The following is a 15,941-nucleotide window of genomic DNA, read 5'->3' as shown; positions in this document are numbered from 1 at the left end:
CTCGTACAGAAAGGTGGCCTTCCTATTTCCTTCATGAGTCCCTGCCCCGTCTGCTTCTCACCAAACACGGCCTTCAGGCTCGGAGCCACAGTGCAGCCGCCCCACCCCCAGCCAAACATTTTGATCAGCAGTGGCTCTTCTCAAATCTGGGGTGGAGTTCCCACGGGCCACTGGAGGTCCGTCTGCTACTGCCACCCCTGTCGTACCCGCTCTTGCTGTCTGCGGGTTGGGGAAAGAGCAGAGAGCCTGATTGCTTTCCTCGCACCTTCAGAATACTGAAGCCACGCTACAGAGAGGAGACTAGACTGTCTTCCCCGGAAGACTCGTCTTCACCTGTTCGTCACAAGGCAGGGCCCCCAGGCTTGGGCCTATATCACAGCCACTCTACTCCTGGATGATCACTTTGATCAGCCATGGCTCTTTGTTTCTCTGAGGTGGAGCCCCCTAAGACAACTGAGAGTCTCTCTGCCATTGCCACCACCATAGTCCCTGCCTCTTCTGTCCACCAGGTTGGAAGTTGCGGATGGAACACAAAGCCTGTGCTCACTCCACGGCTGCAGCGCACAGCTCCAGAGTGCTGAACTGAGGTTTCTGGCTCCCGATTGAGTGGGACCGGAGTCCACATACTCAGAGTACTGAGAGGGGACAGTCGCACAAGTTCATGGGCTGCTGTGGAAATACGGTAAGACGACCTCCACAGGGCCAGTACAGAGGGGTGTGACCTCTTTCCCTGACATGGCCTCTGCCCAAGGGAACACCGTAGGCTGGAACACCTTAACAAAATCTAATGCAGTGCCAGTAATTAGAGGGTCTTCCCCAAGGCCCAGGGATGGACCTGCTGAAGGGGTCTCCTTTCTTCTCACTCTACCACAGATAACTAGAAATTAAAGAACATACGGAAAAACAACATGGCTAAGAGCCCATTTACCAACCATTACTCTTAACCACCATCTTCTGTATCACAACCCAAATTCAAAGCAAGATAATTTTGCTAATATATCCCCCTGTGAAACCAAGGGCAATAATTCATCCACAAATCAAGATACTGCACAGAGGTTTGGCCCTCTGAGAACGTCCATCCATGATGCCAACTGTGTATACACTACTTGCGCCACCATTCAATGAACACCAAAGTTCCCTCCAAGTCAACAACAACAAAAAAAGCAACGTAACTCAGGCGATTCAAAACTACGGAACGTCCCCTTACCTTGAGACGAGTTCACTAGCTTCCTTGCAACGGTTCTTAACCTAGCAGAAATGGCAGTCATCTCATTGAGAGTCCGGATTGCAAGGATGCTCATAGAGATACAGGAGAAAGGTGAAATCCAATGCAAGGAATCTAGTAAAATGGTACAAGAATCAAAAAATGGAATAGCCATTTTAACAAAGAAGCAAACTGAACTTCTAGAGCTGAAACATTTACTGACAGCAATTTATACTTACAATCGGAAGTATTGATGGAAGAATAGACAAACATGACGAAATAATCTCAGCGCTTGAAGACTACTTATTCTAATCTACTCAGTCAGATAAAACTGAAGAAAGAATTATTTTAAGAACTGAACAAAACTTCTGAGATACAGAAGATCGTGGGTCAAGATGGCCAGGGAGCGCGACCTCTGTTCATTCGGTCTAAATAATCATAAGCTCGCCTGGCTCAGAGGACTGAAGTTTATACACCGAACTAAACTCTATTATAGGTGCAGTTAATTAGAAATCAAATGGCAACAGAAGGCCTAAGGTAAAGACCATCAGAGAGCACAGTAACAGTAACAGCAGGGAACACCTCGGGTTGGATGCAGAGCAGGCACTACTGCTCTGGTCCCTCACATGGCTTCTCAACGTGGAGACTGCACGAGGGTCTCTTATACAAAGATCTCTGAGAACGAAGGCGACCTCTGCTCACAAGATCCAGGAGGCTCTTTGCAGATGGGAGCTGGCAAAGAGAGAAAAGCCTTGCAGGGCAGAGGTCACGGAACACCTCAGGCTCTGCCTAGGCTCTCGTGATTTTAAGGGCTCTCTGTCCTCACTGCTTGGGAGGTAATATCCCCTTGATGCACTGGGTGTGGTCAGACCCGGTGGCTCCTCGTCTGCTATACTTCTGATGCAGCAGCACCCTGACAACAATCAGTGATAAACTCAGAGCACTGGTTCGGCACGTCTTAGAAGGATCTCAAGTGCTCTCTGCCCGGCTATCTCACCTACCCCTTCACCCTCCGCTTCCATGCCCACACGATCGATGAGACGATGCACAAAATTAAAGTGTTTGGAGCCCAGAGCCCAGGGCCAACCTGGTTCCCGTGCTTGCATTGGTCCCCTGGACCCAGGCTGTAATTCTACTCTTGTGAATCTGTAACTCATCTCCTCGATCCCTTGTCACCACTGGGAATAAGGGCACCCACGTATGGGGTTGGGCTGGCTCCCAACATAAGATTATGTGAAGAGACCCAGTCTGTGGCTCATTGGCATTACTGAGAAAGTAGGAGGAAGAACAAACAACTTGAAAAATATATTTAAGGACAGACTCTGTGAAAACTTCACTAGAGAATTTAACATGCATTTTTTAGTATGTGTGCGTGCAGATTTGTTCATAGTATCCTCTGAGGATCCTTTTGTAACGTCATTGGCAGTTATAATATCATCTTTGTCCTTTGTGATTATACTTGTTTCAAGCTTCTCCATTTACATCGGAGATGACATAACAACCCTATTCAAACGTGGGCAGAGAACATGAATAGATGCTTCTCAAAGGAAGACATACAAGCTGCCAACAAACATGTGAAAATGCTGAACATCACTATTCATCAGAGAAATGCAAATGAACACCCCACAGAGATACCATATTACACCAGTAAGAATAACTATTGTTAAAAATGTCAAAAACGACATATGCTTCCATGCACGTGGAGAAAACGAAATGTTCGTACACTACTGGTGGGAACGTAAGCTACTTCACTCACTCTGAGAAACACTATGTAGATACGACAAAGAACTAAGACCAGAACTACCATTTGATCCAGCAATCCTGCAACTGGGTATCTAAGCAGTGGAAAAGGATTCGCTATATAGAAAAGACATCTGCGCTTACATGTTCATCACTGCACTGTTTACCATAGCAAAGTTATGGAACCAACTTATGAGTCTACAAACAGTTAGTTAGTAAAAGAAAATGTGGTATACATACACCATGGAATACGATGTAGCCACACAGGAGAATCAAGTCATGTCTCTTCCAGCAACAGGGATGGAGCTGAAGGCCATCACCCAAAGAAAATTAACATAAAAGCAGAATATCAAATGCACATGTTCTCACTTATAAGTAGAAGCTAAACAAATAAAACACATGGACATAAAGAGGGACCAAAAATATTCTGGAGACGCCAAAGGGATGAGAGTGGGAAAACAGGGAAAGATAAAATATAACCTAATGAATACAATGTCCAATGCTTAATTAATGGGTACTCTAGAATCCCAACTCCCACCATTATGCATGCAATACCTATGCATCAATTAAGCACATGTATGCCTCCCGGAATCGAAGATAAAATTTAAAGCCAAAAAAGAAATAAACACAAAAACAATTCGAATTTTTAAAAAAAGACTTAGAAATAACGAATTAACAAAACTAGTATACAAGTTTCGGGAAACGATAATATTGCTTGAAGAAACTAAAGTAATATGTACGTGAATGGCAAAATAATATCACCTGTTCACAGATTGGAAGAGTTGACATTCTTAAGATGGTAACATTCCGCAAGTTGACCTAGTGATTCAAGGCAATGTCTGGCAAAATTCCACGCGACATTTGGGTAGGAATTGGCAAGTGGATCCTGAAATGCATATTGAATCGCAGGGGACCCAAAATGGCCGAAACAATCTTGCAAAGGAAGCAGAAATAACTACTCAAACTTCGTAACTACAACATCTATTACGGAGTAAGAGAAATCAATGCAGCGTGCTACCGGCATGACGACAGACATATAGATCAATGGAATAGAGCAGTGAGTCCAAAAATAAACCCAGGTGTCTGTCTATGGTCAACTGTTGCTTGAAAAGGGTACTAGCCATTCTGCGAGGGAGAAATTATTATCTTCCACAAATGGTGCTAGAACAACTGGACAGGACTGCAGTCAAAAAGATGAAGTAGAAAACATAATGTACACCAAAAATAAAAATTAGAAGAAACTAATTAGTACTTAAAAGTTTACAATATTTAAAAGAAAACAAAAAGATGAATTTAATCTTAAATTTTACAGTGAATGCTGAGATGTGACACAAAATACAAACGACAAATGACAAGACTGAGAAACTTGACTACTTTAAAGTTTTAAAGCTCTGTAATTTCAGGAACACTAACAAGAAAGTGAAAAGACAAGACAAGCATAGAAGAGCATGTATGCACATAATGTATCTGATAAACACTAGACTCTTGAATGTGTAAAGAGCAGTCATAATGAAATACTCAAAAGACAACCTAAGGAATAAAAAGCAAAGGGTCTGCATAGACATTTCCCCACGAAGAGATTAGAATGGCCAATAAGCACATAAAAAAGATTCTCAACATGGATACTTAAAGCTGTAGATCAAGACCACGATAAGATAACGTTTTACACACACTAGAATGCCTAGAATCTTCAAGTCAGATAACAGAATTTAGAAGCATGTGGAGAAGTAGGAACTTTCCTACAGTGGCTGTGGGAATGTAAGGGGTCACCACCACGTGGGAACAAAGAACTTACATAAATTAAAGTCAAATGGTTTAACATGGGGTTGTCATAAGACTCAGCAATTCTATTCCTAAATATAGATCTAAAAATAAGTGGCCACCGAATTCCAGGCAAAAGCATGTAGAATAGTGTTTCTCGCAGCTCTGTAGGTATGATTGGACTTCTTTGGCTTTGTATCTGAGTAGGGAGTACTAGTGGCTCAGAGGCCCCGCCCCCGTGATGCTCAAGAGGCCCCACCCCTGTGATGCTCAAGAGGCCCCACCCCTGTGATGCTCAAGAGACCCCGCCCCTCTGAGTCTCAGGGGGGACAATTGTTGCCTTGGCTGGATTGTGACATGGAGGGCAATCACCCTTCATGTTGCCTCAGCAGGCCCTGGGACTACAGAAAGGAGACAAGATTCAGAGGTTGAGGATGGGTTCTCCTTGTGGACTGAAGGCAGCCCACTAGTTCTACCTGGGTGATAACCTGAGAACTTCGGAACCCTGCAGCTTAAGAAATCCTAAAGGTGCCTGTCATCTCACCAAGTGACGTAAGTGTTCTTTCTTGATCTGGGGGCAGTCCAGAAGAGCATGCCGCAGACATGTTTAATCCACACGTATTAGATGTTCCTGCTGTAATTTTGGACAACGGTTCAGGACTCTGCAAAGCAGGCCTGTCTGGAGAGCTTGGGCCCCGCCATGTCACGAACTCTGTCTTGGGATATCCTAAATTCAACAAGCCTTCAGCAAGACCCAATCAGAAGTACTTAGTGGGGCGAGAAGCCCTGTTCAAGTATGAGGCCTTATGTTTGCACTACCCCGTCCAGCGTGGACTGGTAAGAGGATGGGATGACATGGAGGCACTCTGGAAACATCTCTTTGAGTGGGAGCTGCGAGTAAACCCCAGCCAACAGCCTTTCCTTGTGACCGAGCCCTCTTTGAACCCTAGAGCAATTCGAGAAGAGGTTGCAGAAATCATGTTCGAGAAGTTCAGGGTGCCTGCTTTTTACCTGTCTAACCATGCAGTGGCAGCGCTCTATGCCTCTGCCTGTGTCACAGGCCTGGTGGTGGACAGCGGTGATGGGGTCACTTGCGCTGTCCCCGTCTATGAGGGTTACTCCCTGCCTCACGCAGTCACCAAACTCTATGTGGCAGGGAGGGACATCACAGAGCACCTCACCCGGCTCCTCTTGGCTAGCGGGTGTAACTTCCCTTGCGTCCTTAACAAGGCCGTGGTGAATAGCATCAAAGAGAAGCTGTGCTACATCGCCTTTGAGCCAGAGGAAGAGCTACGCAACTGTCGGGGAAAGGTCCTGGGGGCATACAGACTGCCAGATGGACATGTCATCGGCTTCGGGAATGAGCTGCACCAAGTGCCTGAGGTTCTTTTTGCACCTGACCGGCTGGGCATCCACAGCCCGGGACTCTCAAAAATGGTCTCCAGCAGCATCATGAAGTGTGACGCTGACATCCAGAAGAACCTTTTTGCAGACATTGTGCTCTGCGGGGGCACCACTCTCTTCCCTGGGCTGGAGGAAAGGCTCATGAAAGAATTGGAGCAGCTGGCTTCCAAGGGGACTCCCATCAAGATCACGGCTCCTCCTGACAGGTGCTTCTCTGCGTGGATTGGTGCATCCATCATGACCTCTATGAGCAGTTTCAGGCCCAGGTGGGTCACCTCTGTGGAGTTCAAGGAGTATGGGACATCTGTGGTTCAAAGAAAGTGCTTTTAAAGATCCTTGAGCAGAGGGGACATCTTGAAGTGCCAGATTAGAGGAGTCCCAGTGGGAGGTGGCATTTTCTTCTGGGCTTCAGCCTGATGCTCAATAAAAGTCTCATCATTTCAAGTTTCAGTTTACTCCTAGTATCACTACGATCTATGAATACATGTCATGAATCGTGAGGTTGCTCTTTACTCTCTTCTCTCCCATAGACCTCTTAAGATGTCTTTCTCCCAGGAAAACCTTGGGTGCTATGTTGAGGTTACGTTCATGCACGGGATTTACAGCCAAAGGTGCCTGGGAGTCATACCTAGGAGCTTGATTTGGTAGGATCCCGAGAATCTTTAAATTAAATTATTACCTTAGGTGGTTCTCATAGGCCCAGTACCCAGGAGACTAAATCACGAAGAAAAGTGTGGGGAAAAGGAAGGAAACAAAGCAGAACCAGAAATCCCCCACCAGTCTAAGGGTTCGAGTCATTGTACCTGTTTGAACCCTAGAGCAATTTTGTACTCTAGTTAGTGCAGTAAGGTTCTTGCGCTGCTGTTATGAGATCAAAACACTCATCGGAAGGGAAAAACACTTGGGCACAGACATCACCGTTTTCTAAGGCCCTCTAAGCTCAGGGTTTTTGTTCCCAGTTGGAGCATGAGGAATCAGTACTTGTAATTTATTGTTGTGCATTTTTACCATTTTCCATCTCAGGGCTATATATAGCATCATTTTGCTACGGATCAAACACTGGAAACAGTTAACAGTTACCGATAAAATGAGCACCGAATAAATTACACATACAGAAGTACTACTTCTCATTAAGTTAATACGTATATAAATACATGGGATTTTATACGATTACAAGGATTTCAAGAAAAGTATGGAAGTAAAGACACCACATACTTCACACAACTTGAAGCATGGAATGAGAGGTAATGCAGTTGGAAGGAAAGGGTGCAACACAGTTTTAAAAAGGAAGGATTCTATTATAAATTTCGGCCTGGATGAGATAAGACCATTCACTTAAAAAAAAATAGATGTATAGTTTTCACATGTCTTTTCGTCTCCACTTTTAGAGATATCGCATCGCTACCTAAGCACAGCCATGAAGCCTGTCAAGCCCTCTGGTCGCTATAAGTCAATTCTTTTCATTTTTACATTTATTTCAGAGAGTTGGCTTAATAGCAAACTACTTTGTACAGGTAACTTATCCAAACCACAAAGAAACAAGATAGTGGAAGAACACCTTCAAATTAAGCTACAAAAACATTACTGTCAATAGAGTATTACATGCTCAGGAAGAAGCCATTACAAGAAAGACGGTAATAACATAAGAGACATCTTTGAATAATAACTAAAAATACTTACCGTCAGCAGACTATTGCCACAGAAAGGTGTACAAGATTTTCTCAAGACACAGACATAACCCCAGAATCACCAAATAACATGTTAGAAAACATAATGAAGTTTCACAATGCTGAAAATGGGGGTAAATTTAAAAATGTTGATGGTATAAATTTATAGCAACAGAAATAGACACTAAATCTTCTGTACTACAAACATGGCCACAAATCGTGAATACTGGTTCGAATCGAAAATATTTAAATGTATTTGCATTATCCGGAAAGGAAAGTACTACTTCACCTTAGAATCTTTAAGTTGAAACCGAAGAAATTCTAACTGGAAAAACCTTTAAAATTAACAGAAATTCTTAACCCTTTCATTTCTTAATAATTTAAATGACTTAAATAATTGACTTAAGGCTTACATTAATTTAAACTCTGATTGTAAAAACCCTAAGCATTAAGTTAATGTTCAGATAATGTAAAGATCAAAAGACACTTTTAAATAGAAGGACACAAAAAGAGACATTGTAATGGATTTACATAAAAAAGTGAACGAAAACAAAACACTAGCTCTCAAGATAATGGGATACAGGTAAAACTGAAATCAGTAAGAAATGTATAGTCTTCAGTGGTTTATACGTAAGGAAAGACACGCTGCGTATACATATGCTAGGTGCCCAATTGCAGAATTTATAAAAGCAAACAGAATTAACGTAGACAAATAACCAGGAAGTGTAAAAGCAGGATGTGATAATGAGCTATCACAGAAAGATGAGGAGCATAAACAGAACAATGTGTCCCCTGTACAGACAGAATAAATGGACATACTAAAGAAATCATTGTAGACAGAAGCAACGAAAAGTATAAGAATTAGGAAAGAATAAATCCAACTGTCATTACTCACACATTACAGAATCATCTTCCAAAAACCTAAAGTAGGAACGAGAAAGATGACTGACTGGAAGCAGCTATGTCGTGTCGTTCTCACAGAGAAGTGACAGAGTGAGGAGTAAAGCTCTTTAAGTTGATCATCCAGGAGGGCACATCAGAATTAATTAAAGACACAATAGTAACGCGCAGAGAGCAGAGAGAAAAGAGGCAGGACAGCCTCCCACTGGGGCCGACATGGAACCAGCGGAGGTTTCCTACCATGGGGAAAAGGCAAACGAGCAAAAGTCCTTGGGGATCCTCCACCCTTCTGCCATGGACCTAAGCAACCTTGGGCACAAGAGATCCATCCTGACCCCCTATACCTCCAGACTAACACAGAGATTTGCCTCAAGCACCCATGAGGCTCCATGATCCTTGGATCCCCGAACACCCCAGCATTCACTGCTATAGCACTGCCGTGGAGGGAGGCCGGTCCCTCTCACGTGCCCTAAGGATAGAGTCTGCATCCACAGTGCTGAGGAGCAGACACACTGCAGACTGGCCTGGGACGCCGGTGCAGCCCCTCCACCTCTGCCCGAGTACTCCACGTGGTGGCAGCTCTGCAATTATCTGGGATGGAGCTCCCAGATGTAATCAGCATACCTTCTGTGATTGCCATTGTCAAGGTCCCTCCCTACCCTTTCTGTTCTCAGGCTGAGGAGGGAGCAAACACTCTAGAACTGTCGTGTGCCTCCAACATGCCATAGCTCTCGTACAGAAAGGTGGCCTTCCTATTTCCTTCATGAGTCCCTGCCCCGTCTGCTTCTCACCAAACACGGCCTTCAGGCTCGGAGCCACAGTGCAGCCGCCCCACCCCCAGCCAAACATTTTGATCAGCAGTGGCTCTTCTCAAATCTGGGGTGGAGTTCCCACGGGCCACTGGAGGTCCGTCTGCTACTGCCACCCCTGTCGTACCCGCTCTTGCTGTCTGCGGGTTGGGGAAAGAGCAGAGAGCCTGATTGCTTTCCTCGCACCTTCAGAATACTGAAGCCACGCTACAGAGAGGAGACTAGACTGTCTTCCCCGGAAGACTCGTCTTCACCTGTTCGTCACAAGGCAGGGCCCCCAGGCTTGGGCCTATATCACAGCCACTCTACTCCTGGATGATCACTTTGATCAGCCATGGCTCTTTGTTTCTCTGAGGTGGAGCCCCCTAAGACAACTGAGAGTCTCTCTGCCATTGCCACCACCATAGTCCCTGCCTCTTCTGTCCACCAGGTTGGAAGTTGCGGATGGAACACAAAGCCTGTGCTCACTCCACGGCTGCAGCGCACAGCTCCAGAGTGCTGAACTGAGGTTTCTGGCTCCCGATTGAGTGGGACCGGAGTCCACATACTCAGAGTACTGAGAGGGGACAGTCGCACAAGTTCATGGGCTGCTGTGGAAATACGGTAAGACGACCTCCACAGGGCCAGTACAGAGGGGTGTGACCTCTTTCCCTGACATGGCCTCTGCCCAAGGGAACACCGTAGGCTGGAACACCTTAACAAAATCTAATGCAGTGCCAGTAATTAGAGGGTCTTCCCCAAGGCCCAGGGATGGACCTGCTGAAGGGGTCTCCTTTCTTCTCACTCTACCACAGATAACTAGAAATTAAAGAACATACGGAAAAACAACATGGCTAAGAGCCCATTTACCAACCATTACTCTTAACCACCATCTTCTGTATCACAACCCAAATTCAAAGCAAGATAATTTTGCTAATATATCCCCCTGTGAAACCAAGGGCAATAATTCATCCACAAATCAAGATACTGCACAGAGGTTTGGCCCTCTGAGAACGTCCATCCATGATGCCAACTGTGTATACACTACTTGCGCCACCATTCAATGAACACCAAAGTTCCCTCCAAGTCAACAACAACAAAAAAAGCAACGTAACTCAGGCGATTCAAAACTACGGAACGTCCCCTTACCTTGAGACGAGTTCACTAGCTTCCTTGCAACGGTTCTTAACCTAGCAGAAATGGCAGTCATCTCATTGAGAGTCCGGATTGCAAGGATGCTCATAGAGATACAGGAGAAAGGTGAAATCCAATGCAAGGAATCTAGTAAAATGGTACAAGAATCAAAAAATGGAATAGCCATTTTAACAAAGAAGCAAACTGAACTTCTAGAGCTGAAACATTTACTGACAGCAATTTATACTTACAATCGGAAGTATTGATGGAAGAATAGACAAACATGACGAAATAATCTCAGCGCTTGAAGACTACTTATTCTAATCTACTCAGTCAGATAAAACTGAAGAAAGAATTATTTTAAGAACTGAACAAAACTTCTGAGATACAGAAGATCGTGGGTCAAGATGGCCAGGGAGCGCGACCTCTGTTCATTCGGTCTAAATAATCATAAGCTCGCCTGGCTCAGAGGACTGAAGTTTATACACCGAACTAAACTCTATTATAGGTGCAGTTAATTAGAAATCAAATGGCAACAGAAGGCCTAAGGTAAAGACCATCAGAGAGCACAGTAACAGTAACAGCAGGGAACACCTCGGGTTGGATGCAGAGCAGGCACTACTGCTCTGGTCCCTCACATGGCTTCTCAACGTGGAGACTGCACGAGGGTCTCTTATACAAAGATCTCTGAGAACGAAGGCGACCTCTGCTCACAAGATCCAGGAGGCTCTTTGCAGATGGGAGCTGGCAAAGAGAGAAAAGCCTTGCAGGGCAGAGGTCACGGAACACCTCAGGCTCTGCCTAGGCTCTCGTGATTTTAAGGGCTCTCTGTCCTCACTGCTTGGGAGGTAATATCCCCTTGATGCACTGGGTGTGGTCAGACCCGGTGGCTCCTCGTCTGCTATACTTCTGATGCAGCAGCACCCTGACAACAATCAGTGATAAACTCAGAGCACTGGTTCGGCACGTCTTAGAAGGATCTCAAGTGCTCTCTGCCCGGCTATCTCACCTACCCCTTCACCCTCCGCTTCCATGCCCACACGATCGATGAGACGATGCACAAAATTAAAGTGTTTGGAGCCCAGAGCCCAGGGCCAACCTGGTTCCCGTGCTTGCATTGGTCCCCTGGACCCAGGCTGTAATTCTACTCTTGTGAATCTGTAACTCATCTCCTCGATCCCTTGTCACCACTGGGAATAAGGGCACCCACGTATGGGGTTGGGCTGGCTCCCAACATAAGATTATGTGAAGAGACCCAGTCTGTGGCTCATTGGCATTACTGAGAAAGTAGGAGGAAGAACAAACAACTTGAAAAATATATTTAAGGACAGACTCTGTGAAAACTTCACTAGAGAATTTAACATGCATTTTTTAGTATGTGTGCGTGCAGATTTGTTCATAGTATCCTCTGAGGATCCTTTTGTAACGTCATTGGCAGTTATAATATCATCTTTGTCCTTTGTGATTATACTTGTTTCAAGCTTCTCCATTTACATCGGAGATGACATAACAACCCTATTCAAACGTGGGCAGAGAACATGAATAGATGCTTCTCAAAGGAAGACATACAAGCTGCCAACAAACATGTGAAAATGCTGAACATCACTATTCATCAGAGAAATGCAAATGAACACCCCACAGAGATACCATATTACACCAGTAAGAATAACTATTGTTAAAAATGTCAAAAACGACATATGCTTCCATGCACGTGGAGAAAACGAAATGTTCGTACACTACTGGTGGGAATGTAAGCTACTTCACTCACTCTGAGAAACACTATGTAGATACGACAAAGAACTAAGACCAGAACTACCATTTGATCCAGCAATCCTGCAACTGGGTATCTAAGCAGTGGAAAAGGATTCGCTATATAGAAAAGACATCTGCGCTTACATGTTCATCACTGCACTGTTTACCATAGCAAAGTTATGGAACCAACTTATGAGTCTACAAACAGTTAGTTAGTAAAAGAAAATGTGGTATACATACACCATGGAATACGATGTAGCCACACAGGAGAATCAAGTCATGTCTCTTCCAGCAACAGGGATGGAGCTGAAGGCCATCACCCAAAGAAAACTAACATAAAAGCAGAATATCAAATGCACATGTTCTCACTTATAAGTAGAAGCTAAACAAATAAAACACATGGACATAAAGAGGGACCAAAAATATTCTGGAGACGCCAAAGGGATGAGAGTGGGAAAACAGGGAAAGATAAAATATAACCTAATGAATACAATGTCCAATGCTTAATTAATGGGTACTCTAGAATCCCAACTCCCACCATTATGCATGCAATACCTATGCATCAATTAAGCACATGTATGCCTCCCGGAATCGAAGATAAAATTTAAAGCCAAAAAAGAAATAAACACAAAAACAATTCGAATTTTTAAAAAAAGACTTAGAAATAACGAATTAACAAAACTAGTATACAAGTTTCGGGAAACGATAATATTGCTTGAAGAAACTAAAGTAATATGTACGTGAATGGCAAAATAATATCACCTGTTCACAGATTGGAAGAGTTGACATTCTTAAGATGGTAACATTCCGCAAGTTGACCTAGTGATTCAAGGCAATGTCTGGCAAAATTCCACGCGACATTTGGGTAGGAATTGGCAAGTGGATCCTGAAATGCATATTGAATCGCAGGGGACCCAAAATGGCCGAAACAATCTTGCAAAGGAAGCAGAAATAACTACTCAAACTTCGTAACTACAACATCTATTACGGAGTAAGAGAAATCAATGCAGCGTGCTACCGGCATGACGACAGACATATAGATCAATGGAATAGAGCAGTGAGTCCAAAAATAAACCCAGGTGTCTGTCTATGGTCAACTGTTGCTTGAAAAGGGTACTAGCCATTCTGCGAGGGAGAAATTATTATCTTCCACAAATGGTGCTAGAACAACTGGACAGGACTGCAGTCAAAAAGATGAAGTAGAAAACATAATGTACACCAAAAATAAAAATTAGAAGAAACTAATTAGTACTTAAAAGTTTACAATATTTAAAAGAAAACAAAAAGATGAATTTAATCTTAAATTTTACAGTGAATGCTGAGATGTGACACAAAATACAAACGACAAATGACAAGACTGAGAAACTTGACTACTTTAAAGTTTTAAAGCTCTGTAATTTCAGGAACACTAACAAGAAAGTGAAAAGACAAGACAAGCATAGAAGAGCATGTATGCACATAATGTATCTGATAAACACTAGACTCTTGAATGTGTAAAGAGCAGTCATAATGAAATACTCAAAAGACAACCTAAGGAATAAAAAGCAAAGGGTCTGCATAGACATTTCCCCACGAAGAGATTAGAATGGCCAATAAGCACATAAAAAAGATTCTCAACATGGATACTTAAAGCTGTAGATCAAGACCACGATAAGATAACGTTTTACACACACTAGAATGCCTAGAATCTTCAAGTCAGATAACAGAATTTAGAAGCATGTGGAGAAGTAGGAACTTTCCTACAGTGGCTGTGGGAATGTAAGGGGTCACCACCACATGGGAACAAAGAACTTACATAAATTAAAGTCAAATGGTTTAACATGGGGTTGTCATAAGACTCAGCAATTCTATTCCTAAATATAGATCTAAAAATAAGTGGCCACCGAATTCCAGGCAAAAGCATGTAGAATAGTGTTTCTCGCAGCTCTGTAGGTATGATTGGACTTCTTTGGCTTTGTATCTGAGTAGGGAGTACTAGTGGCTCAGAGGCCCCGCCCCCGTGATGCTCAAGAGGCCCCACCCCTGTGATGCTCAAGAGGCCCCACCCCTGTGATGCTCAAGAGACCCCGCCCCTCTGAGTCTCAGGGGGGACAATTGTTGCCTTGGCTGGATTGTGACATGGAGGGCAATCACCCTTCATGTTGCCTCAGCAGGCCCTGGGACTACAGAAAGGAGACAAGATTCAGAGGTTGAGGATGGGTTCTCCTTGTGGACTGAAGGCAGCCCACTAGTTCTACCTGGGTGATAACCTGAGAACTTCGGAACCCTGCAGCTTAAGAAATCCTAAAGGTGCCTGTCATCTCACCAAGTGACGTAAGTGTTCTTTCTTGATCTGGGGGCAGTCCAGAAGAGCATGCCGCAGACATGTTTAATCCACACGTATTAGATGTTCCTGCTGTAATTTTGGACAACGGTTCAGGACTCTGCAAAGCAGGCCTGTCTGGAGAGCTTGGGCCCCGCCATGTCACGAACTCTGTCTTGGGATATCCTAAATTCAACAAGCCTTCAGCAAGACCCAATCAGAAGTACTTAGTGGGGCGAGAAGCCCTGTTCAAGTATGAGGCCTTATGTTTGCACTACCCCGTCCAGCGTGGACTGGTAAGAGGATGGGATGACATGGAGGCACTCTGGAAACATCTCTTTGAGTGGGAGCTGCGAGTAAACCCCAGCCAACAGCCTTTCCTTGTGACCGAGCCCTCTTTGAACCCTAGAGCAATTCGAGAAGAGGTTGCAGAAATCATGTTCGAGAAGTTCAGGGTGCCTGCTTTTTACCTGTCTAACCATGCAGTGGCAGCGCTCTATGCCTCTGCCTGTGTCACAGGCCTGGTGGTGGACAGCGGTGATGGGGTCACTTGCGCTGTCCCCGTCTATGAGGGTTACTCCCTGCCTCACGCAGTCACCAAACTCTATGTGGCAGGGAGGGACATCACAGAGCACCTCACCCGGCTCCTCTTGGCTAGCGGGTGTAACTTCCCTTGCGTCCTTAACAAGGCCGTGGTGAATAGCATCAAAGAGAAGCTGTGCTACATCGCCTTTGAGCCAGAGGAAGAGCTACGCAACTGTCGGGGAAAGGTCCTGGGGGCATACAGACTGCCAGATGGACATGTCATCGGCTTCGGGAATGAGCTGCACCAAGTGCCTGAGGTTCTTTTTGCACCTGACCGGCTGGGCATCCACAGCCCGGGACTCTCAAAAATGGTCTCCAGCAGCATCATGAAGTGTGACGCTGACATCCAGAAGAACCTTTTTGCAGACATTGTGCTCTGCGGGGGCACCACTCTCTTCCCTGGGCTGGAGGAAAGGCTCATGAAAGAATTGGAGCAGCTGGCTTCCAAGGGGACTCCCATCAAGATCACGGCTCCTCCTGACAGGTGCTTCTCTGCGTGGATTGGTGCATCCATCATGACCTCTATGAGCAGTTTCAGGCCCAGGTGGGTCACCTCTGTGGAGTTCAAGGAGTATGGGACATCTGTGGTTCAAAGAAAGTGCTTTTAAAGATCCTTGAGCAGAGGGGACATCTTGAAGTGCCAGATTAGAGGAGTCCCAGTGGGAGGTGGCATTTTCTTCTGGGCTTCAGCCTGATGCTCAATA

General features: G+C 44.7%; 2 protein-coding genes across 2 annotated transcripts; both read left to right on the top strand.

The window, feature by feature from the left end:
- The first annotated feature begins 5,110 nt into the window (after positions 1-5,110).
- On the top strand, positions 5,111-6,535 carry LOC144580980 (actin-related protein T1-like). Its single transcript, XM_078362365.1, has one exon. The coding sequence runs from the start codon at positions 5,309-5,311 to the stop codon at positions 6,437-6,439; it is 1,131 nt and encodes a 376-aa protein (XP_078218491.1). The 5' UTR covers positions 5,111-5,308; the 3' UTR covers positions 6,440-6,535.
- A 7,981-nt stretch (positions 6,536-14,516) lies between these two features.
- On the top strand, positions 14,517-15,941 carry LOC128930634 (actin-related protein T1-like). The gene has a single exon (XM_078362351.1). It carries the CDS (start codon positions 14,715-14,717, stop codon positions 15,843-15,845), a length of 1,131 nt encoding a protein of 376 aa, XP_078218477.1. The 5' UTR covers positions 14,517-14,714; the 3' UTR covers positions 15,846-15,941.

The sequence above is a fragment of the Callithrix jacchus genome, chromosome X, assembly GCF_049354715.1.
Source record: "Callithrix jacchus isolate 240 chromosome X, calJac240_pri, whole genome shotgun sequence".
Classification (NCBI taxonomy): Eukaryota; Metazoa; Chordata; class Mammalia; order Primates; family Cebidae; genus Callithrix; species Callithrix jacchus.
Note: the sequence above shows the minus strand (reverse complement) of the source record. Positions and strands in the feature narration are given on the sequence as shown.